Source organism: Melopsittacus undulatus, chromosome 2 (genome assembly GCF_012275295.1).
Source record: "Melopsittacus undulatus isolate bMelUnd1 chromosome 2, bMelUnd1.mat.Z, whole genome shotgun sequence".
Classification (NCBI taxonomy): domain Eukaryota; kingdom Metazoa; phylum Chordata; class Aves; order Psittaciformes; family Psittaculidae; genus Melopsittacus; species Melopsittacus undulatus.
The window spans coordinates 66,552,255-66,576,949 of record NC_047528.1 but is presented as its reverse complement, the minus strand read 5'-3'; the positions used below and the strand labels follow the sequence as shown (position 1 = coordinate 66,576,949).

The window sequence follows — 24,695 nt, the reverse complement described above, 5'->3', positions numbered from 1 at the left end:
CTCTTCAAAACAGCTGTGGAGCATTAGAAGAGGGTCTAGGGAAAATCAGTAAGTAAGAGGTAAAGTCTTGAAAATGGAGTACCTGATCTTACTGGAGAAAGAGGTATGGTCATGTGAGTTTAAAAAAAAATACTTGGTGGTAATTAAATTCTTCAAATGTCTAGAATGTGTGTGCAAAGACATGGGCTTTAGCCTGCTCTCTTTATTCATGATGGAAAGAAAAGAAAGTAGAAGTTAAATTTTTATGAATCTTAAACAGCAGAGGTTTAGACTGGATATAAGGAAGAAATCCTTTACTGTAATGGTGGTGAGGTGCTGGAATGGGTTGCCCAGGGAGGTTGTGAATGCTCCATCCCTGGCAGTGTTCAAGGCCAGGCTGGATGAAGCCTTAAGTGATATGGTTTAGTGTGAGGTGTCCCCGCCCATGGCAGGGGTGTTGGAACTAGATGATCTTAAGGTCCTTTCCAACCCTAACTATTCTATGATTCTATGAAGAAGAAAAATCTGGTTTGACTGTCCTTTTAACACAGCTGAAGTCCATACAAGCTGCCATAAGACATCTAAAATGGCAATGGATGCCTGTGTGTCAATAACTAAATTAAGTCCGTAGTCAAATAATATCAAATCAGTGTTGTCAATGGAGCCTGAAGAACAGTTCAGCTCTCAAATACCTCTATTCTGTCAATTGAATAGCTCTTAGGAAACTATTCAGTTGTCTAAACATAGGTATCTTGTGCCTCTTGATATGCTATGGAACATCCTGCTTAGCAATTAGGCTGGTGTTCCAGAGCCTTAGAATTGTAGAATCACAGAATGGTTAGTGTTGGAAAGAACCTTAAGATCTACTTCCAGCCCCCTGCCATGGGCAGAAATGCCTCACAGTAGACCATGTTGCCCAAGGCTCTGTCCAGCCTGGCCTTGAACACTGCCAGGGTTGGAGCATTTACCACTTCTTTGGGTAACCTGTTCCAGTGTCTCACTACCCTCACAGTAAAGAACTTCTTCCTTATACCCAATCTGAACTTGTCATGTTTAAGTTTGAACCTGTTACCCCTCGTCCTATTGCTACAGTCCCTAATGAAGAGTCCCTCCCCAGCAGTCAGGGAAACAGTTGGCTTTCTAGGCTTCAAACAGACACTGCCAGCTCATGTTCAGTTTCCCATCAACCAACACCCCCAAGTCCTTCTCCATAGGGCTGCTCTGAATCTCTTCTCTGCCCAACCTGTAGTGGTGCCTGGGATTGCTCTGACCCAGGTGTAGGACCTTGCACTTGGCATGGTTGAACTTCAGAAGCTGATGTTGGCCCACCTCACAAGCATGTCAAGGTACCTCTGGATAGCATCCTTTCTCTCCAGGATATCAGATGAACCACATAATTTAGAGTCATCAACAAACTGTCCATGTCACCGACAAAGATGTTGAATAGGACTGATCCCAACACCAGTCCCTGAGGGACACCACTCATTACTGGTTTTCCAGTTGAACATTGAGCTGTTGACTGCAACTCTCTACATGTGGCCATCCAGACAATTCTTTTGTAGTCTATCCATAAAATTGATGTCTGCAACATCAAAACTGGTTGTTCCAGCTGTGAGAATCAGCAAGATGTCAAGTACCTTCAGCTGGATACTAATTGCCCTCAGCATGTTACTGGTAAGCTTTTTCTTGTTGACAAAAATCCTAGAAATACTGAGGAAGCTAGACGTGTGGTACAATTCCCTCAGTTTTCCCATGGGAAGAATGCCTTGTCCTTTCAAAAATACTGGGTGCCAAACCTCCGCACATTATGCAGGCTATTGCCTTAGACATGTCCAGGATTTCTTTGAATGTGTCTCAGGCTTTTTATGATCTTCCATTCATCAAATTGATGAGTGGTCCATCCATTGAACTGATGTCTCTCCAGTTTACAGACAAGGATGTCATGCAGGACAGTGTCAGATACTTTGCACAAGTCCAGGTAGACAATGCCAACTGCTTTGCTCCTATTCATCAGTTCTGTAGCCCCATCATACAAGGACACCAAACTGGTCAGGCATGATCAGACCTTGGTGAAGCCATGCTGGCTGTCACCAGTCACCTCATTATTTTTCATGTGCCTTAGCATGGTTTCCAGGAGAATCTGCTCCAAGATTTTGCCAGGCACACAAGTGAGACTACCTGGTCCATAGTTCACCAGGTCTTCCATTCTTCTCTTCTTAAACACAGGGGTTCTGTTTCCTTTTTTCCAGTCATTGGGAACTTTGCCTGACTGCCATGATTTTTCAAGTATGATGGACAGTGGCTTAGCAAATTCATCCACCAGCTCCCTCGGGACCTGCAGATGGATATCATCAGGTTCCAAGGCAGTTTCTTGTGTCCTATGTGACAATCCAGTGCTTTAGTATTAACTACTTAACTGGTATTAAGTTCTACTCTTCAGTAGCCTAATGCATCTCAAATGGCATTAGGCATCTCTAATTTAATTGCCTGTATAGGCAATTAAATCACACCCTTAGAATCAGCTCCCTACAAGTCTAGCTCTCCTGATATCTTGACACCAAGAGCTTATGAGCCATCCATATGTAAATATCTGCATGGAAACCCCTGAAATTTAGAGCCTCGACCTGGGAGCTGAATCCACCGCCTAAATGTTTGTTACCCAGAAATGCAAAGAAACTGAACAGGAATAGGGATATGTAAAACATCACCTAAAAGCTTCAAGATGCATAGCAGTCAGAACCAAACTAGCAACCTGTTGGTAAGAGGAGAATAGTCCTAAAAGGTTTGAAAATTAATTATTTGCTGTATTCTGAAAGATCAGTCTGTAAAGTACATTTCCAATTAGTGGAAGAACCTTCCCAAAAGAATAGATTAAAGTAAGAATTCTGTAACTGACCAACTCTGTTATCTTGGTTCTTACTTGAACAAAACAGCAAGAGACTAATTTAGCCTTGGAGCTAGATCCTGCCGCTTGCCAGCTTTGATGAAATTGAAAGAGAAACAAGTAATTACTTTTTACCAAGTGCCCAAATATATGAAAGAGGAATATTTTCAGCTCAGTTATTGATTATTTTCTTTTTCATGCCTACATTCTCAATGCTGTTGTTAGATTTAAATACTTCAGGCTAAATTCTATTGTTCCTGTACTATTTAAATTAGCCCATGGACATAAATATGTTACATGAGATGGGAGAAAGGGTAACAAATCTGGTCCTTGAACAGCAACACTGTTCTTTATGCAAAAAAAAATTGATGGAAAATTAACAACTAGAATTTCCTGGTAATTAATCTGAGCCTTAATTGACAAATCATTATCCAAGCATAATCAGGCAAGTAACAGTATAATTGTTGAGCTCGCCAAGAAATCAATTTTTATTAAATATATTACACAAGATGGTTTCTTCTTAGATCAGAAAAGATCTGGGCTTACATGTGGATTGTTCCATACAGGTTAGGACCCATCCTTTTCACTGAGCTTTAGCCATGCAAAGGGGTAACGAGGCAAAAAAAAAAGGAATGTTCCTTCTTTTAATTCTTTGTTTTCCACAGATTCCTGTGGTCTGTTTGCTGAAGGTGAGATACTACAGCAGAGATAGCAGGCTGGAGGTAGGGCCAATAGATCGTCTGTGAAAGACATAAAACCCATACAGGTGAAAGTAATAGAAACTTCTGTAGTCTCATGGAGAGCTACCTAAAGGAGAAATCTGCCTGCATAGTATGAAAACGCAAGGCTACCAGTTCATGTTTCAGTTTCAACGTGAACTATATGAAGACTGAATTATTCTGAAATTCCAGAGATCCAGACCTCCCAACAAAATCTGAGCTTGAAAAATCACCATGAAACAGGATGACATTCTGTTTACCTTTATAAAACTGAACAATGTATCAACTAAGTAGCTGTAATGCCAGCAAAACTTTTTGTTAGATTGCCCAGGAGCCGTAGACCCTCAAAACCTATGCTGTGACTTGCAGGGCTGGTATTCATCTTGTTCTGATTTAAGGTGAATATAATTTCAGTGTCTGCATATGAACCAGATGTCTTAGTTGATGGGAATCTAGTCAATAGAGTTGGTGAAGTCTGGAAACAAATTCAGTAGATCCATAGGAATCTATTTTACGAGGAGATGGATAATTCTCCAAGTTTCATTTACTAGATTGACTAGATTAACTGACTTTCCTGTAAATGTAATGGGAGCTTAGATACCTTGTTAATGTATATGCAGTTCAAGTGAGCTGCTTAATCAGCTGCTACTTGACATGGCATAGGGCAGTCTTCTTAGTCTCTAGCTGCTAATTAAAAAGGTGGAGGGGCCATATCATATCCACCAGCTACTTGATGGTGTCTGAGATGTTGTAGGCATCTCAAAAGAAATAGTGCACCTTCAGATTCACAACTGAATCTGTTTCAGTCCAGGTCCAGCTCTAGAGCAGTCAGACAGCACTGACAGCCCTGGCCCCATGTATGGTTCTTAGGGTTCTGTCTTCTTGCTTCAGGACAAAGAACCTGGTGCTTGAAGCAACTTTATGTTGAGAACCTTGGCTTTCAGACACTGTCTGGAGAGTCCACCTTTAAGTCCAGGTTCCACTAATTTTAATAACTATCTTGTCTCATTAGATAGAGATAATGGACAATGCTCACAGGTGAAGCATTCAAGATGAATATCTAAAGTTTGCTCTGTGATACTGTTTCTCAGTTAAGGATTTCATTACTGAACATGACTGACATACGTGACACACTACTTCTTTCCACTGTTGACACATTATCATCTCCTCCATCCACACAATTTTCCCTGCTTTTTCAAAAGCACCAAGTCCCCTCTTCTTTCTCTGAGGTTCCCCAATGTGTCCAAGGTCCTCAGCACTGGAGTGACCCAAGAAGAGGCTTTGATTCAGTGATTCAATTCCACTGAACCTTATTGACTGAATCCTTCAGGGTATCTATCAAAGAATCAGTATTTTATGGGAGATTTTCCAGTCATCAACTCTATCAGTGATACTCGACAGACACCCAGACCTGGACAGAACTTTTGGAAAGGAACTGCTCTGTAGAGAATTCTTTGAGTGGGTGCTGTATTATATGAAATAATTTTCCTCAATAGAGCTTTATTAAAATTCATACTCCTGAATTTATACTACACCCTGCTCTTACTGTGGAATGTTTTTAATGTGTTTCATGACGGCAGGGTGTGTTCCTGTTTTATTTTACATAGTCTGCAGAAACAAGGGCTCAGAAGCAATTTCATAAGAAGCTCCATGGAAAAGTTAAGCTTTCTTAACAAAAAAGAAGGCATAGTTTCAAAGAGAGAATTTGTCTTTTGAAATGAAGCATTGTTCATTCAAAAACAAAGATGTTAAGCAAATTAAAATTTAAATGTTTCTTTGCTAAAAAAAAATAAACTGACTCCTTTAGACAGCAGAAAACCTTGGTCTGATTTTTATGATAAAATAAATTACTATGATTCCACCAAGATTCATCTCTTAGTGAAACTAGAAGGTATTTCATCCTGGAAAAAAAATTACTACTGATTGAAGTAATCACAGCAAACAAATATAGCTACCAGATATTTTCTTTTCGAGTGGTAGTTCTGAGATTTCTCGAAAGAACAGTTAAGGATAGTTGTATACAGCTTAATATTGCCTGGATGTTTCTGATTCCTGGAAATGGTGTAGAATTTTTTTCTGTCATAGGACTCAAAGTATACCGAACTATCTAGAATGTAATGAAGAGAAATCTGTGTTTTTCTATTCCTTCTTTCACTTTCTGTCTCAAGAAATCCATCATTCTTGTGTATACGGGCAACTGTAATTTCTAATGCTTATAAGCAAACATATGAACATAATTTAAGGGAAGATTTTAATTTTTTTCTACGTGTAATTTCTCATATTTTGCACATATTTACATTAGAATGGGTGGGATGTGGTCTAATATCTATATGCGTCCTCGGTATGTGCAGAAATATTTTTTAGGATGTTGATTTAACTAGGGCTTTTAGACGGGCTACTAAAAGTATCATATCTAAGACTAGTAAAACAAACACTGAAATCACAGAGCTAATGCTGTGAGAATGACTACATTTTTCCTGTACAGCTGTACTCAGATTTAATCCTCTTTGCATTTGGTAAAAAAAGGCACAATTTTTTTAAACTGTTTGAGATTTCTAAATATATAAAATATATTCAGTAAGATTAACACCGATTTTGAAACACACCAATTTTAAGTTAAATATTTTTTTAAACAGTAAAATTGAAGTTCTTAATTTTTTTCATTATTCATTTGTTCCACTTGTGATGATTCGTGAATCTATATATGCATTGTGTGTATGTACGCACACATATAAAATCATCCTTTTTTGCTTAAAATATTTTTTGAAGAAGCATTCTGTCCCATTCTAATTGAGTTAGAGGATCTGGTCTGTCTCTTAGAGGCATTTCCTTACTGGGATTCATTGCAATTTATTTTTGACACCACAGGTTACATAGTTCAAATGTAATTAAGAAGTACCATCTCATGGACAATTCTTCCCTGTAAATAAATAGCTATGTGCATTATTAACCTCAATATTAATACTATGCATAAAACTGAATATTTGAATAATCATTTTACTTGGAGACCTAAGCATCTGGTTTTAAAAACTAACTGGTGCACACCCATCTGTTCAATAATCTAGAATAATTTACAATTTTTCTCTCTTTTCTTACCATATACAAATTGTTTGCATGTCACCATATTCACTGCACAGTTTCCTGTAATACCAACCAGTAATCTAGTGAAGACATTTCCCCTACTGTTCTGCAGATGTCATATTACCTCATGAAATGTGTGTGCTTTAGTTTCTACGGAAACTGAAGACAAATATCTGCAAGTGTCTTCAGTATGAATAACACTGGTTTTCCCTCCCTTTCCTCAGGTGCCTATCCAAGACTTTCACTGAGCTTCAGGTTGAAGAGAAATATTGGATACTTTATTCTTCAAACCTACATGCCCTCCATACTGATTACCATTTTATCATGGGTGTCATTCTGGATCAATTATGATGCATCAGCAGCAAGAGTTGCCCTTGGTATGTGCTAAGAATGAACGGGACATTAAAATGTCAGACTGAATGTAGCCTTTGGAGGTCGTTAAAAGGCTTCAATGTCACGTCAGTATTTTGATAATCCAAAATAATTTCCATCAAAATCATCACCAAGTATTGCCTCAAAAGTGATAAGGTTTCCCCTTCATGCAAGAATGTACCTACCACTAAATCTCTTAACATGAGCTGCTCATACAGGTCTTAGCCTTGTTCTTATCAAAGTTAATGTTGTCAGTAGCTTCAGCAAGGAGACCAGCTCCAGAACCATACTCCAAGCTCTTGAGTGTGGGCTTTTAATCCAGTTTAGTGTGGGAAGATAAGTATAGCTCCAGCCTTCTCCTGAAGGTATGGGTCTTTAACTGACAGTGGCGGGAACAGGTCTCAAGAATCATGTACTAGTTCAGAGCACAGGGGCACATCAGCTGTGGATCATTACATCCTGCTTAACCCTCAAAATGCACAGTATACTAAGTGCATTTTAATTGCAGTTTAAAGTGTTGTTTACCTCATGGCAGAAAATATTGGATTTGGCACATGTTGGTGATCCCTGTCCAAGACCTATTGAGATCAAAATATCCTTTAGATAACAGAAGGTGGCTTCAGAATAGTGCAGTAGACAACCTGGAGGGAAGGAATGCCATCCGGAAGGACCTTGACAGGCTCAAGAGGTGGGCCTGTGCAAACCTCATTAAGTTCAATAAAGCCAACTGCAAGGTCCTGCCCCTGAGTCAGGGCAATCCAAAGCACAAATATACGCTGGGTAGGGAATGGATTGAGAGCAGCTCTGAGGAAAAAGATTTTGAGGTGTTGGATGGGGCTTTGAGCAACCTGGTCTAATGGAAGGTGTACCTGACCATGTCAGGTGGGTTGGAAGTAGGTGATCTTTAAGATTCCTTCCAACCCAAAATGTTCTATGATTCTATGAAAATATTTTGCAGAAAGTACTTCACCTATTACAGAATCATAGTTGGGAATAGCGATGGACAAGGAAGATGAAATGGATCCATAAATCCTTATGACTACCGCTGCCTATCATCTCATCCTGAATCCTGACTTCAACTCTGCTTCCCAATAGCACATACCTTCCTGCCCTAAACTTGTCTCTAAGTCTACGCTGTATAACTTCCTGCTATAATCTCTTCTCTTCTTAAAATACAAACATATTCCCTAGTTCTCTTAATTTTATGATATGTACTACAGCAAACTGGGACTGCAACCGATGTCCATATGATTCCCTACCTCGGTACCCTGTACTGAGGTTAGGTGGTAGTACGTGGTAAGGTTCCACGTACTAAAGAAGGCAGGTCAGCCACAGCTATACCTTTGTGCAATATCACCTTAGTAGCATCTGAACTTGGATAACTGAAGGTACTGTAGATTAACTGCAGTTTCTGTACAGTAATTATACAGATACTGTAGATTAGCTGGTGTATATGGGTATGACACAATCTGGCATTACCAGTCAGCAGTTAGTGCATGTTCAGCAGGTTGCAGATAAGTAGTAGTAGCTGAATGGGAGGTGTAGCATAAAGTCCAAATAGCTGTGATGTATTCAGAAATGAGCTACTGCATTTCAAAGATCCACCCTGGAGACATGATTGAGTGAAGGGAGCACTTCCAACATATCAGTCAGCATCTAGATTTTACATATCAGCCAGGACTGAAGAGAAGAGATGGTTAGACAAAGTTACCAAATCTAGTGATATTCCATGCCCTTCTATGATGGATTCACATGGTTTTTGTTATTTAACAGGACTGTCTCATGTGGCCTATTTCTCTGTAACACAAGTTCATCAAGTACTGTACTATGATAACACAAATATTAGAATAAAAGTGAGAGAGAACATTGAAGTCAAGCTCAGGAGCCCAGATGTTCTATTTCAAATTGATAGTCCTTTTGACAGGACAAAAATACACCTCATAGATTCTTCTGAGAAAACAATTAGTGACTTGGTGATAATGTCTGTGATGCTTGTATAATAAAGTTCAGTATCATGGGTCTAATCCTTTGTTCCTTTGTGTAGCCCCTCTTATGAGTCAGAAGCTGCTCTGATATGGTAACAAAGTTTAAAGGCAATATAGCACCTTTAGAGTTATGTATCTGACTGCAAAGTGCAGTACAGAGGAGGGTAAGGCCTGCTGGCCTGAGTATTTGTTAGAGGAAGGATTCTTTGTGCAATTCTTAGGATGTGAAGACAAACTTTACTCAACCCATACAGGAAGGCTGTATTCTCTACAACATCCTAATTCTAGTTGATTCACTTCTACATTTTGCTCCTGTCCCTTTTCCTTTGCTGCACATGCCACCTGTGCTCCAACTTGCACTGAACCCAGTAGTTGCCTCAATGGAGAAATCCAGACATGGAGCAAACACTAGCTCATTGCAAAGGCTCTGTACTATGAACACTGCAGACAGAGGCTGATACAGGGCTGTTCTCAAAAGATATATTCAAACCCATCAGTTCTGCTCAGTACTGAGGTTTTGCTAGTTAGTCCTAGAAATTCCAAAATTCAGGCCTTTGAGTGAGGGGAAAAATAATCTTGAGAGTTCTCACTCTTGGGAACGGCTGTAATCACAAGATTATCCTGTTTTTATATAACAGGTGTGTGTCAGCTACTTCTCCAACTGTGCTTTAAAATAAATTATTGATTGTTGGAAGGGCATTTGAGTGCAGGATGCCAGGGTCCCCCAGGGGATGTATTTCTTTTTGGTTAGTGATAGCCACCTTTCTATTCAGTGTGCTTGATCTTCTGGATCACCAAACATCTGACATCAACATACACTTGTTTCACAGTTTAGAGGAAAAGCACTGAAAAACTGCATGACACTGACCTACTAAATATACAAAATATCTGTCACAGAACCTTATAAGCTACTACTGCAGTTCCCTGGAGTGACACTGTTTACACTGACAGCTTGATTTTGAGTTATATTGTCTTTGTTTCTGTTTCTTCATGTAAAAGAAGCTGTGCTTTATAATATGGCAGCAATTTTCTTTTGTCCTTTATTTTTGTACTGCCTGCATTTTAGTGACTGCTTACAAACTGATGGTATAATTATGAAATCAGAGAAAACAGTAATGTAGGGGACCTATTAGAATGCCTTGCCTTGCATTGTAGGCTTATTCTATGAATCATTGTTTTCAGCCACTTGTGATTTGTAGTTCCCATAAGATTTCCAGCAGAGATACAGACCCTGTAGTTTATTGTGAATTCAAGCAGACTGACAGTAAATTCACTTTTCTTACCAGCTTTTCAGAGCAGTGCTCTGTAATATATTTTCAGGTGCTATGTCCATACTTAGGTAAATAAATGAGGGTTTGACACACCTTATAGATTTTTCTAGGTACTTTATTAGTGTTCAGTCAATCACCATAAAAATGCTGCTCTGCCCCCCTAGCTTTTTCATTGCACAGATCCACATACCTGTCTGCCTCTCACTGCTCATCTCACTTCTTGCTATGTAAAAATTAGAGTACTGCTCTAAACTAGTCATCTCCAAGTCCCTCTTCTATGTTGACCTTTCCTTGAAATAGGTATCTAAAATAGATGGGATGAGCTGTTCAAGAAGGGTGCCTGTCTGTCAACATTTGCTACAGGACTAACTTCAGCCAGCTGTTTAACTTTTGAAATTTTAAACGGCATAAGAAGAGTCTTTCACCATCTGTATGAACACTCATTCTGTTGCATATCAGTTTGGTCTGATCTCTGAGGAATGGATCATCAGTACAGCTACACTGGCTTCCATGAACCTCCATTAACTCATGGCAGTGGTGCCAGATCCCTTGGTAGCTGTTCCCCCAATCGTGGGGGGAAATCGTGAAGAAAATACTGTAACAAAATAATCATGTATCAAGCTTTAATTTTGCTTTGATTTGCAGTGATGTCACCAGTGAGATATCGTTGAGAAATTTTTAAGCTTCTTCACACTGACAAGGCAGATTTGCCAAAAGGGAAAATAAAATTGAAATGTGATGTGCTTGGAATTGTAAGATATGTGCTCTTTTTCTTTGTGTAGGAATTACAACTGTGCTGACTATGACAACAATCAACACTCATCTGCGAGAGACTTTGCCTAAAATTCCGTATGTTAAAGCCATCGACATGTATCTCATGGGCTGCTTTGTATTTGTCTTCTTGGCCTTACTTGAATACGCCTTTGTCAACTACATTTTCTTTGGAAAAGGCCCACAAAGGCAGAAGAAACTTGCAGAAAAAACAGCAAAGGCAAACAATGATCGCTCAAAGTTTGAAGGCAACCGGGTAAGATTCTTTAATCTATATATATGCTCTCCATTCTTCTATTGCAAAAGTATCTGTTTGAAACAAAAAAAGCTTGCGTAAAAACATCACCAACCACATCATCTTTTTGTGGACAAACTTGGGCATCTTTATATTCAAGAACCTACACAGAAGGATATATTTAGGCATACAGAAATCGAAGGAGTATGACAAGTAATTGTAAGAAGAAAAAAACAATGGGAGTGCAGCTAGCTTGAAAATAAAGGCTCAGATCCACAGAGGCATTCATTTTTCTAAATCCAATATAATTTAGCTGTGATTTCGTTTAAGTATATACATAAGGCAACCCAGGATCTGAGCATACTTTTTCTCACTTCAATTACAGCAGACACATTTAGAATGGGAGAGAACAGATAAAGGATTAGTTCTGCCATGCTAATTAATTGGCCAGCATAGCTGAACCACTGTGTGTGGCATTGTCATCTGCCGCTGTTTAAGACCAGCAGAAAATTATTATTCCTAGAGAAACTTTTGGATTTATTTCTGAAGCAAATATTAGCATGCTCTGTGCTGATTACATTCAAGCCTATTCCCTTGCCTAGAGTATTACTTCATCCAATGGATGCCCTTTTTTTCCCTTTGGAAGAGACATTAAAGGTATTTAACATTATATGATATTAGCAAACCATATCAGTTTGAATAGAACATGGGTTGGTTTGTTTTTTTTTTTTTTGCTAAAATGCTTCCAGGGAGGCTTCTTCATTCAGTTCTGTTGAGTAAGATTATTTTTAATATGACCTATAAATTAGAAGAGATCACAGTGACAAAACTACTACCTGTTTATGAAATACCAGTATCATAAAAGTAATTTCAAGCTGTATGTTTTGATCCTAATGATTCTGTCTGCTATAGTAAATGTAGTGCAGAACTGCACCAAATTATTGACATTCATATCTGTGAAATAATTTTTTAATCAATAAACTCATTTTTGTCCACAGTATTATGAAACCAAATTCTCATCACAGTTGGTAGCACTGCTTAGGACTAAGCTAGCAAGAAGAATTAATTCCCTTTCCTTGAAAAATAAATAGTCATAATAATAAAAAAAAGCAGATGGCGGAAAAAAAAGGAGTATCAAGAGAATTAGGAGAATTGAAAGAAATTGAGAATATTTTAGCTACAAGAATGTAATGCAGATGTATGCACTAAGGTTCAGTTCTCCCAATGGAAACCATCTGCTGAATCTTATCCATTTAAATGATTTACATAATTCAGTACAAGTCTTGTTAATGGGCCCAACAGCCTGACTGTTTTTTCATCTTAGGATCAGTTGGTCTATGTTGTCAAAAGAAATATAAGTATTTTAATATAAAAAATAGAGGGTTTCATACATAGATTATGCCATTTTTATATCCCAGGTTTGATCATACCATATATCAACCTTTTTTTGTTCACTTCTGAGTCACAGCCCTTACAATCTTTTCTTTCTGGGTGGTCCTAAGCAAATATCATGGACTGTTTTGACTTTTCTGCTGGTTTAATATCAACCATATATGAAACAAATTAGGAAAGAGTTTCAGTACACCAGAGCTGAAGGAAGAGTTTGTTACTTGTTTTTCTTGGAATTCCAGCTGTGAAAGGGATCTCTGTATGCTTTCTGGCAGTGTATATATCCATACTGACTGTGAATATGTGCTGTTTAGATGACACAGGATAAATAAAGAGGTATGATCCCATTCTGTGTAGAAACCATTTTGTCTCCAGGCCTCAGCTGGTAAAGTCAATACAGCTTCATTGCAGTTACTGGATTCAGTGCTTTCAGAGAAGCAATGCCAGCATACAACAGGAAAAGGCAGGAACATTAGGTACAGCTGATCAGAAATCTTCCTTTGAAAAAAACATAGACAGAAAATGTAGATTCAGTGGAGGTAGGATGTTAAATCTGAATTTCTCATTTTAGAAACCCTGTCTAATGCAAAGCAGAGGGAATTGTACTCTTGTACTTATGTACTTAGGAGTACATATATGTACATATATGTACATAAGAGGTCTCATTGCTTTCAGGATGAGCAGCTCAGGGAAAATCCATCTAGCAGATCTACATTGGACAAAGTTTATCAGGGCTTCCAGACACCACAGCCCTGATGGAGGAATATGGTTCTCATGGTAAGGCAATGGAAGAGGTTGCCCAAAGAAAATGATAAATATTCCATCCCTGGCAGTGTTCAAGGCCAAGTTGACATGGTCTAGGGTGAGGCGTCCCTGCAGACGGCAGGGGTGTTGGAACTATATGATCTTAAGGTCCTTTCCACCCCAAACCAGTCTATGATTCTGTGATTCTATGTCCGCTATTCTGTACAGGCACCCTTAAATACAGCAGGAGAGGTGATCATGCCAGAGTTTTAAACATACTTGCCCTGGAAGACAATACTTGAAAGCTCTGCAAGGTTTCCTCTGACCTCTTCAAGGCAGTAAAGAGGCATTAACTTCCAACCTCTCCTTTGGTGCCCTTGAACATCATTGGATCTGATGGAAATAATGGCTGGTTGGCAGTTGCTTGCTTCTTGTTTTAGAGTTTGGACTTGGGGCTGAATGTCCTGGGAGAGGCTCATAAACTGGAAGGCACACTGCATAGCAAGGAATGCTTAGAGCCATGAAGACAGCCTTGCACAAGTTCACGAAAATTATAGGTTTTCTGATTTCGGTGATTCCATGGGGTGTATATCCATTTGGGATAGGAAGACTTCTAATCCTGGGAAATATTTCAAATCTCACATGATTTGAGGCTGAGCAGCGTTTTGAAAGAAAGGGAGAATGGCTAAAACCAGGCAGCCTCCTTTGTAGCTATCATCGGCACTATTTGATGACTATTAAAATGTGCTGTGCTAGAAAGAAGATTGGAAGGGGTTCAAATATAAAACTGGAAGAAGGCATTATTTTTAGTCTGTCTCTAAGACTACCGTTTTGGGTTGATTTGTGTTGCTGTTTTGTTTTAGTAATTGATTTTTTTTGTATATGCATGATCTCCCTGTCACTGATTTAGGGTGCTAGCTCAGGGCACTAGCAAAAAAACCCATACTAAACCAAATAAATAAATAAACATTAGACCATTTGCTGTCCACATCAGCTGCTGTAACTTGTGGGCGTTGTGATAGAACTGTGAACTGTGCTGTATCAAGTCCAGCCCGAGTCAAGAAGAGCTGCAGTGCTGTGGAAATCACTTGTTTACATTGGGAGGCAGCACTAGCAGAGCAGAGGCAGCACAACATACTGACTTGTGTACAGGCCCTGAGTTCAAGCATTGCTCTTGTGGTGTAGGAGACTGGGAGTGCTGCTGAGACAGTGTCTGTCTCTTGAGCAAAGGGAACAAGAGAAAGATGAAGGAAAATGACACATTATATTCACATAGGAGGACTTTAGCTCATGGAAACCAGTAGAACCAGCATGGATACTGGTATTGTAGTTAACTTTTTACATGTCAGAGAGGACTGAAGTCTGGAATACAAACTAGCAGGCTTGGTTATAAATGCTGCTTTTATAGTAGAAAAAGTGTTTTACACTTTCTTAGTCTTATTTGGTTGTAGAGCAGCAGAATTTTAGTAACAAAGATGTTCTAGGCCACAAAATCCACAGATGTGGATATGTTTGTGTTTTATTTGATAATTGCAAACAGACAGTTGATGTTCAGTAACTGTTTCCTAACACATGCATTTGCATTGTTTTGCATCAGAGGTTATGGGTTTGAAAAGCCAAAACTAGTACAACCATCTCCATGTTGTTGCTGCTGCTATGAACATGCCTTTCCAGTGCCAAGCTTTTAGGCACTTCTCTCTGAGTTATTCCTGATCCACTGCCACTGAAGCTTGCTGTGTTGAGGAATGCTCCGCCAGCTGCTGCTGCTGAGCTGCTCATTGGCTTCACTGCTCCCATTATGGCTTTTTGTCCAGCTCTGCCCACGTGATAAAGCCAATGAGCCCATTAGCTCCAGGCATAAGGAAAAGAGTCCTCACAGCATGGAAACTGCACATGCAGTCTCTTCACATTGCAGAGGTGACAAAGAAAAGCAGGGGGGAGAGTAAAACTCTCCCCTCTATTCTCCCATGTAGCACTGCTGAAGATGGCATGATGTCTGAGGCACATCTGACTAAACTGAATCTCTGGAAACGATTTCAGAAGATTCAGAACTGGTGATAAGATGAAAACTGAGCAAGGCTTTACAAATGACTCATTTGTGGATCAGCAGCTGACTACAAAGAAAATGTCACATTTAGCTGTCTCTTCTTTTGACTACTTTTGCATCACATTTAGTTTCAGATAATGCACTGTAAATAGTATTCCTCACTGAACTTTTCCAGTCTGTCCCAGTAAACCATAGTTTCTGGGGACAAACATAGGATGATCTTTTTTTTTCTGGGAGTATAACCAATTTTCATATACACGCACCAATTTTGCATTATAAACACTCTCATACTCTGATACCCTGCTTCACACATCAGGACAAGCTGTAGGATAAAGGAAGAACTGAGTCTTGAGTTTTCATAAAATATTTCTTCTGCATATGGTTATCAGTGCCTAAAATCCTCTGTTTGTGGTAAAGCTGTCAGAAAAGAATAGGTGGCCTGAAAAAATGTTTTCCCTTGAAAATGATCACCATTATTACAGAACAATTCTGTTTCTCCTGTTCCCATTGGCAGATTCAGGCTTCATTTGTAGCTCTCTGTGCAGTTTTAGTTTTGTTACATGAATTGTTTATTTTAAATAAGGCTCAGATACAGCCTAATTTACAACTAAATCAGCATGAGAGAGCTCTAAGGCAATCCTGTTCGCACTTATTGTTCACTCTTGTGGTAGAGGCTACTGGCATAATCAGCTGGTAAGCATGTGTTTTGGACATTGCACCTTCTGGGCCAATCCACAGAGGTTATGATTTGCTAACAGTCCCCTGCTAAAAATATTGCTTCTTAGTTCAAGCTGTGGCAATTTAGGTTTCCAGCTTGGTGGGACCAAAAGTTCAGCCCCAGGGTATCAAATCAGGAGGGTAACTACTGCACAAGCTCATTCAAGCTTCAACCCCCCTTGGCTGTCAGACATGTGGGAACAGCTTCCTTTGAACAAAAATAATGCATAACCCTTTATAAAAAGGCCCTTCTCTTCAGGCAGTCACTACATGTTTTTTTTAGCACTGGAGATTCCTGGCTCAAACCCCCGCTGTTGGCCAAGGCAGCAGCTTCCCACCAGGCATTGCTGAGAATAGAGGCTCAGGCCACTTACATCTACTTAGTGCTTTTAAGGAATTGTTAATTGTAGCAACCCTTCTCACAAGTGGGATTTTATTCTGAGAATGAACATCTTGGCTGCTGTGGCAGAATTACCACTCAGTTTAAATTGGGAAATATGAGAATAGCAAAACTGGCAGTATTCTCTTGTGCATCTTTCCTGGGTACTTTTTTTGGTGCTGCTTTGAACAGTGGGATATTTCTGAAACATGAGCATGGTGAGTAGGTGCCAAGCTTCGAAAAATATCCGTCAAGAGTGATGAGCACAGCTCTTGTGGGAAGAATTCTCATCCTGTAGTGCTTTTGATGAGGATGTGGAGCATGTGCTGGTGGACTCATGCATATACTAATTTTGTTCTGCAGCCACTTTGCACTAGTATGAATGGTGTAAACCCAGAGACAATAAGAAGGATTGTATGTACAACTCATACTACAGCCTAGAGATTGTAAGAATCCAGACAATGTGAAACACAGGGCAAGGGAGGACCATGCATTTATTTATTTATTTATTCTCTGTTCACATACCTCAATGTTAATTCTTACTTGGTGGACAGTGATATTAATATGGGAGTTACTAATTGCTTTTCTTCTTCATACTTGCCTTGTTTTTCAATATCTTTCCATCTTCCCAGTTCTGTTGGCTACCCTGGGCTTATCTCCTAGGCTGATGTAACACAAATCTCTCTTTCAATCTTTTTTTTTCTGCTTATTAATTAAGAAAAACATATTAAAGCAGTAGTGAGAGAAGTATCAACTTTTAGACACAGGAAGAACACTCAATGCAATAGTTCTTATTGTGCTTTCAGTTTTAAATTATTTTTAAAATATCCAAAGCATAATGTGGTCAGATAGTTTTGTTTTAAGCACAGATAACACTTAAGGCTCGATCGCATACTGTTCTACAACTTGGAAAGCCATTTATACATGTAAGTAAATATGGAAACTGCTATGAGGTAGTTTACCCCTTCCAAAACCATAGACACTTGCACCAGGGCAGGTAAGGTGAGAATCACAGAGCTAGAGTCTAGATTATAATTTGCACCAAAAATGATTTCCATTTTATTATGATTTTAAGGGGAGATCTGTTTCGTGGGATAATGTACTTGAATAGTAATTTTGATGTAAAATAATGCAAGACTAACTACAGAGACAGCTTTTCATGCTGTTATTTAAACCCGCTATTTGCATTTATATTGCTTCATATGATGGAAAGTGTTTACATGGTATTTAAAAATTTGGGATTTATGAACTCCTAAACATACCTATGGGGTTTGAGCAAAATGCTTCTTATTTTTCTTTTTTGTGTAGTGTAGTGAAAGACTTATGAGGAAAAAGATTTAATTATAAAGTACTCCTTAAAATTTACGAAATATTAATCAGAAAACTAAATGAACCTGAAATAATTCAGACATTACCTAATGGTAAATCAAGCCCTATGGTAGTTTCCTGACCCTAGTAAAGTGTTCTCTCACTGGCATTAAAGCTGAGGTTTTCCCAAAATCTTAATTGAGGAAAGGTATTCTATAGCAGATCGTGTCTTTCATTTCTTTAAAAGTATAATACTTAACATCTAAATGAGTCAGTATCTTGTTTAGAATTGAGATATAGATTCAGGAATTTTCACGTGTAAAAGTTTAGAGTTTCATACCCACAACATACAACCTAAGCTGGTGACAAGATGTTCCTCCAAGAGCAAGTATCAGAGGTTCGTTGTGAGCCTTATCTTAATTCTCCTGTTTCTGACTTCAGTTAGGTAAGTTATGGTAATTTTTGTGTGATGATATTAGGCTGCTAGAGTCTTCAGATTTTTTATTTGTACTGTAATACGTATAGTTCAGAAATGGTGAACCTTCAGAAGTTAATCTGCTCTTCTGTACCTAAAACATCTCATGGCATTTAATGTTTCTCAGCCTCCAGAGTATGTGAGGTTCAGTCACTTTACCCTAGTGCAGGAGCTGTTGATCAGAGGTGGGAAGGATGGGGTTTGATTAAAATTGATTCTGAAATGTAAGCATCAATTTTGCACATTTGGATCCATAATACTTCAGCAGGGAATTAACAAATTGGTACTCAGCTGTTTCTCTCTGCTTTGATGACCTCACTGGGTAACACTCCATGGAAGCAACCAGCCCTGGCTTGTGTTGAAGAGAAGATGGGAGTACCAGCAGTGGAGACCACAGTGAGAAAATGGAAATTAACAGCTTCAGGTGGAACCAGAGTGAGCAGAAAGGAGAGTACAAGAAGCATGGAGGCACAGGGCTGGCAGAGAAGGCAAAAAGGAGAAATGTCTAGGTTAAATAAGGGTGGCAAGGTCTGAGGGGAAATCATCCAAATCTACAATGTCATCTCTCCAATTTATAAGCAATGCTTGAGAGCAAAGCCTAGCATTAACATTTTTGGGGTGATTTCCAGTGCACAGACAGTGACTTTTTTGAGCCAGGTGATAAAATTTTATTCTAAGGCTCATAGGGAGCAAAACAAAAGTTTTAACAAAAATGTTGGCCTTGTTCATCATGTGTATCCATGACTAATCTGTTTAGCTACTTATCTCAATCTGTATCTGTAATATTTTCCCTGGAGCCACCGACCAAGATTCATGTTCACTCATGGAGGATTTTGTCTTACCTGTATATTCAGGCAAACATGAGTTGACTTGCACAGGATACTCTACTGTTATTGATTTGCTTTTTCATTCACTGAGAGAGCTTGTGTACATTTGTCAAAGTAATTTAAATTGTTGCTTATACCATTCAGAAGTCATGCTTTTGTGCAAATACTTTTTAGCATGTTGCATACATTAAGTATTCATGCTTCACAACATCACCTTAAGATTGTCACAAAGCATTAGCATATATTGGTCTAATGTGGTTGAGGGCTTAGGTGATTTATTCAAAACCACTGAAGGAATCAAGATAATTTTTAGGAATGGATCTCAAGAGTGTATGTGGACCAGAAGCCTGATTTCAGTTTCTGCAGACCCCTTCTTCTCTCCATCTGCTCATTCCTTGTATTTGACATGCAAGTCTGTTGCCCTATTAACAAGGAGATTTGTTTCAAAAGTATGTCTCCAAATATGTTTCACTTGTGATTTTTAGGAAATACATGCTGTCATGCAACTTCATAGGACATAATGGCATTTTCAGACAAAACATTTCCACAAATGTTGCAACATGTTTTACAGCTTTTCTAGTTTGATTTATAAGTGCAGTCACAAGCGGTGACAAGTGGCCGCATCAGTGGCAGGTCAGAGGCAGAAGCCATGTTAGGATGGCATGTAAGGTTGACAGACAAAATTAAGGTGGCTGTGAAGTGTAATAAAATAAGTGGAATAAAATTAATTCCTTGTGCAGGAGAAGCCAGAATATATAAGTGTACCCTCCAGAATACAGGCTTTCAGCCAGCACCTCACTTAACAAAAATCCAGGCTCAGTGTAGAAGGACAGAGTACCCATGGATGGGCTAATGTTTGTATATATGTAGGTGGCAGGCAGAATTGGGAAGCCCCGAGGGAAAGAGCAGCTGACACCTGTGGTGGTGGAAGGAAAGGGAATAGAAACCTGCAAAGAGAAGGCAATGCTGTCAAGATGGAGCCCAGCAAAACAGCCTCTGCTGGGGCATTTTTAGTAAGCTGAAAGAGATTTCTCGAAGTGTGGGAGGAGATGGGAAAGGACATGACATGTGATGCTGTGGGGTCTGGATGACAGATTTACTTTTAATGTTCATATGAAAAATGCAGATTATGGAGATATTTTACACAATGCTGTTACAAATCCTGATCATAATTTGTAAACTTTGTGGAAAAAAAAAAAAAAAACAAACAAAGCAGCACAACCAACTACAAACAACCAAACAAACAGAAAAATCTGAATCTATTCCTTTCAGAGACAACCATAAGTAGTGATGCTATTCATGGCTGTATTTTACTGCTGTGTGTATTCCCTGGTCACAGATACTGCTCAACAGCATGAACTCGTTTCTACAAACCTCAGGCTTGTACTTTTGTACCCAATGAGTTTCTGCCATGAGGAAAATAAATTCTTCTTAATCACTACTGAGGCTTCTCCACCCCATTATTTTGGTTCACGTTGTTTATTTTTATTTATAGGCATTCATCAGCATAATGTGCTATTACCTACAACTGCAGGATTTGTTGGATACCTTAAGACATTTTTTCCCTACTTGCCTTTATGTCAGTCATAGCATTATATATTCTTTTTCCATTTGCAAGAAGCTTGGCAAAGCATTACTGATAAACTATCATAATTGTTTTCCCTGAGAAAAGATAAGCTGTAGCTTCAATGCTTAATGAAAAAAATATACATTTTACAGAATTTTAACAGGATTGAAAAAAAGCTAAATGCATATGGACAGCCACAGCCACACATACTTTTCATGCATCACACAAAGCTTGCAAAGGACATTGTATCAGATGACTGTACAAACTTCAAAAGGCCATGACAGCAGTGTGTTTTATCAAGCACTTTTAAACAGATGCTGCTAGGATGATATGTTTGACTGCTGCAGTTAACACAGCTAGATCATGTGGCAGATTAGAAATACGTATTAATTACAGGATGAATTCTGGATGATTAAATTATATATGTAAAACTGGAAATTATGCTGTATGGCATGATTCACTATCTGTGTCTGACATAGGGAAGTGAGTTCACTTGAACAGTCACACATGCATTAACTGGCTGAAAATACCTAGCACAGAGTATTTTACCTTCATCTGTCATTTTCCAAAAACTAGCAAGAGAGTTGGAGCTGATCTCAGCATCAGCTATGTTCTCTTCACTTCCTCCAGCATTCAGGGCATGGGGCACAAGGGGAGGTGATGCCTCACCACTGTAGCTAAGACTAAGACACTATTGACTAAGACAGCATAATTTAAGACTTCCTGTTAGTGCCACTGATGGGAACTGAAGGTTTTTCTGGAATGAAGGAGCCAAACCCAACTCTGTGCAACTCTTCAGTTATTGCTGCTCAGGGGGTCTGGAGAATCTGGCCTTTAATTTGTAAAAATGTAAAAATTATCACAACCTTCCTTGTAATTACTAAAAATGGTATCACATTGCTCATCTGTGCTCAACACTGTGTTCACTGCCTGTTGGATATGGAGGTGGAAGGGAAGATGTGCCACCTGTTTTCTCAGTTCAGCAGCTTTCTTCCACATCTAAGTTCATTGGTCTTTAAGATCACTTACCCAGGTGGAAAAACCCTACAGTTAAGCATTGCCACGATTGGAAAACTGTGGAAATGACCATACAAGGAAAAGTTGAAAACTTGCAAATAAGCTCTAGGACTGCAAAATGCAAAGAGTTCAACAGATCAGAACTGTTCTTGTGATTTTAGAAAGCTTCACAGGCCCTTTTTCCAGCTGGTTTTAAATCACAGATAGAAAAAAACTAGTCCAGTTTAATTTAATTTTCTGCTATAGCAGAGGCAGAATCCATCCCTTTTCCCCCATTGCCAGCAATGTGCAGATTTCACTGAACTACGCCACCCTTTAAAATGCAGGTGGTTTAGAGGGAGAGGGAAATTATTTTTTTTGCCAGATGCAGTTTGTACTGGAGGTTGGTAGTATGATGATATGCCTGTTTGTAAAAGTATTTAAGTACTTTCCTAATTTTAGGCATATGAGTATTACCCTTTTTTTCTTTTCCTAAGATTATCACATGCTTAAAATGAATACACACTTTCCTAAAATATGTATGGGTTTGGAGATTTAAATACACCCACATTCTGCTGATAAATGTCAAGTCTTTTGAAACAATTTATATTTCTGGTTTTGTCCCCTAGGTGGACACCCATGGAAACATTCTGTTAACATCGCTTGAAATTCACAACGAGGTGGCAAGCAACGAGGTCACCACCAGTGTTACGGAAGCCCGAAATTCAACGATATCCTTCGATAACTCAGGAATACAGTACAGAAAACAAAGCTCACATCGCGAAAGCCTTGGAAGGCGTTCGTCAGAAAGACCAGGCTCCCACAGCAGGAGGGGCCATTTACGAAGAAGGTCTTCACAACTGAAAATAAAAATCCCTGATCTAACAGATGTGAATGCCATCGACAGATGGTCAAGAATGGTTTTTCCATTCACATTTTCTCTTTTCAACCTAATTTACTGGCTATACTATGTTAACTGAGTGACTGAACTTTTTTAAAGGACTTCAATTATAACAAGAGAAGTACTACTTGCCTGCACAGTTTATATATATATTTATACATAAATATATATATATGAACTTATAGACCATACTCATGTATGTGTGAATACATGTAGCAAAGAACTGTGTGTACTTAAAAGCACATACTGCAAACAAAATGTATATGTATGCACACACACATGTACACATTGATTCTGAGGTTATGGACACTAACATAGAATGCACTTCAGAGGAACTTTTTAAATCAAAAGGCAGGTGTTGTCCAAACAACAAGCCTTGAGAAAGTAAGTGTTGTATATTATCCCTACAAGACTTTGATTGTCATAGAAATTTTCAAACAGCTGTAAACATGTATAAAGTCAGTACTGAGTAACACTGTTTGTAAATGCTGCCATACACACTAATCATAAAGCAGTAGTTACACTGGTAAGTTTAAAGTAAATAATTTATAATGTAGTTCCGTCAACTATGATTTCATTGAGCCAAATTTATTTTTCTTTGCTAAAATTTCTTGGGTTTATATATGTCATAACACTTTTTTTCCACTCCTGAATGGACATTGTTTTTAATGATCTCTTGCTTTCTCTTCTGTAGCAAGGTGATCATGGGAATGTTGCTCTAGGTCTTTGGAGACAAACACATGTTCATAGTATTTCAGACAAGCATTTTAAGTGTCCATCAACAGTGAAATGAATCTTTTGTAAGTACTGTAAATGTACAGCACATTTCCCTTCCCTTGGACTGGTTCCAGCTGCCATGTCATTTTGAAAGAGAACAGCACATTTTTAGTATAATTTAGCTGAGAATTCAACTGCTGTCAATGTGTTCTACATCTGTTGTAGATTTAAAGATTGTTATTCCAGTGAAAGCATAGAAGATGTCTCAGGTTATTTGCTACTTTGACATGAAACCACCTAGCTGTAGCCTTTTTTAAATATGCATTCACATTATTTAACATTCTTATAACATTGTATGTTAATGTAAAATATATTTGCATAATATGCATATAAGTATATTTTCTCAATATTTTTCTTCCCTGTGCTTGTTATTGTGACTGCATGCTATGTCATATTTTTGTTTCTGTGATGTTACAACTTTTTATTCTCTAGAATTGAGTGAATAGAACACTTCTGATACTTTGATTCAGTAATGGAGCATTTTCATATTTTATTTATATACTGAAAGTATATACACGTCCACTTACCAAGGTAGTGTGCTGTCATCACAAATCAGAAGGGATAGCAAACAGTATGTTTTGTTTCAGCATTAACTATATTCTAACATATCCTTCATGCATATGTGACCATTTTGGTTTTCATCTCAATTCATTCCCTCACTGCCATTCCAACTTTTTTCAGTCGAGTAGATTGTAGTTGTCAAGGTATGCCAATTGCAGATCTGTAAACTTAATTTGCTATTTATCAGAACTAAAACTTTCTAAAGAAAAGAAGATATATTTTTTTGTAAACAGTGTTTCTATCATGTACATTCTCAATAACAACAAAAACAGTAGCATAAATAGATCTTTAAAAAAAAATAAAAAATCAGGCTTAGCCCTGCCAGTTCTCTGCATGTAGAATTCTTCTGGACATGGATAGGAATTTGGGGCAGGGAGAGAGCTTTGGATGCTAGCTAGAGACGCCTATGGGAAAAAAATGTGTGGATATGCATCTACCAAAAACACAAAAAAGGGATGAAGCTGAAAAGGCTGCTTTAGCTCTGTAATGACCCGCATTCTTCTTAGTTCTTGATTTACCTGTGGGTAGAGCAATGATACTTGTGTTGCTGCTGTGTACAGTCCATTACTGTTCCTATCTCTGACTATTTGCAGCTGAACTATGAAACTTTGCTCTGGACTGAAATGCAGCATAGATGAGTCTGGGTTGCAAAGTGTGTGTTGCAATCTCATCCTCGGGGCTGCTCCTTCAACAGGAATGGGCTCCACACG

General features: G+C 38.6%; 1 protein-coding gene across 3 annotated transcripts in view; it reads left to right on the top strand.

Annotated features, from left to right (window-relative positions):
* GABRB3 (gamma-aminobutyric acid type A receptor subunit beta3) overlaps positions 1-23,757 on the top strand; it is a 115,770-nt gene extending 92,013 nt beyond the window's left edge. Inside the window, exons 7-10 of one of the 3 annotated variants that reach the window (XM_005151393.3) lie at positions 6,888-7,040; positions 11,074-11,318; positions 18,775-18,780; positions 22,376-22,726. In XM_005151393.3, the coding sequence (XP_005151450.2) occupies positions 6,888-7,040; positions 11,074-11,318; positions 18,775-18,780; positions 22,376-22,726 (755 nt within the window). Of the gene's footprint in view, positions 1-6,887; positions 7,041-11,073; positions 11,319-18,774; positions 18,781-22,375 lie in introns of all 3 variants that reach the window. The other 2 variants (XM_005151392.3, XM_013129601.2) reach the window with 2 other exon arrangements.
* The last annotated feature ends 938 nt before the right edge of the window (positions 23,758-24,695 follow it).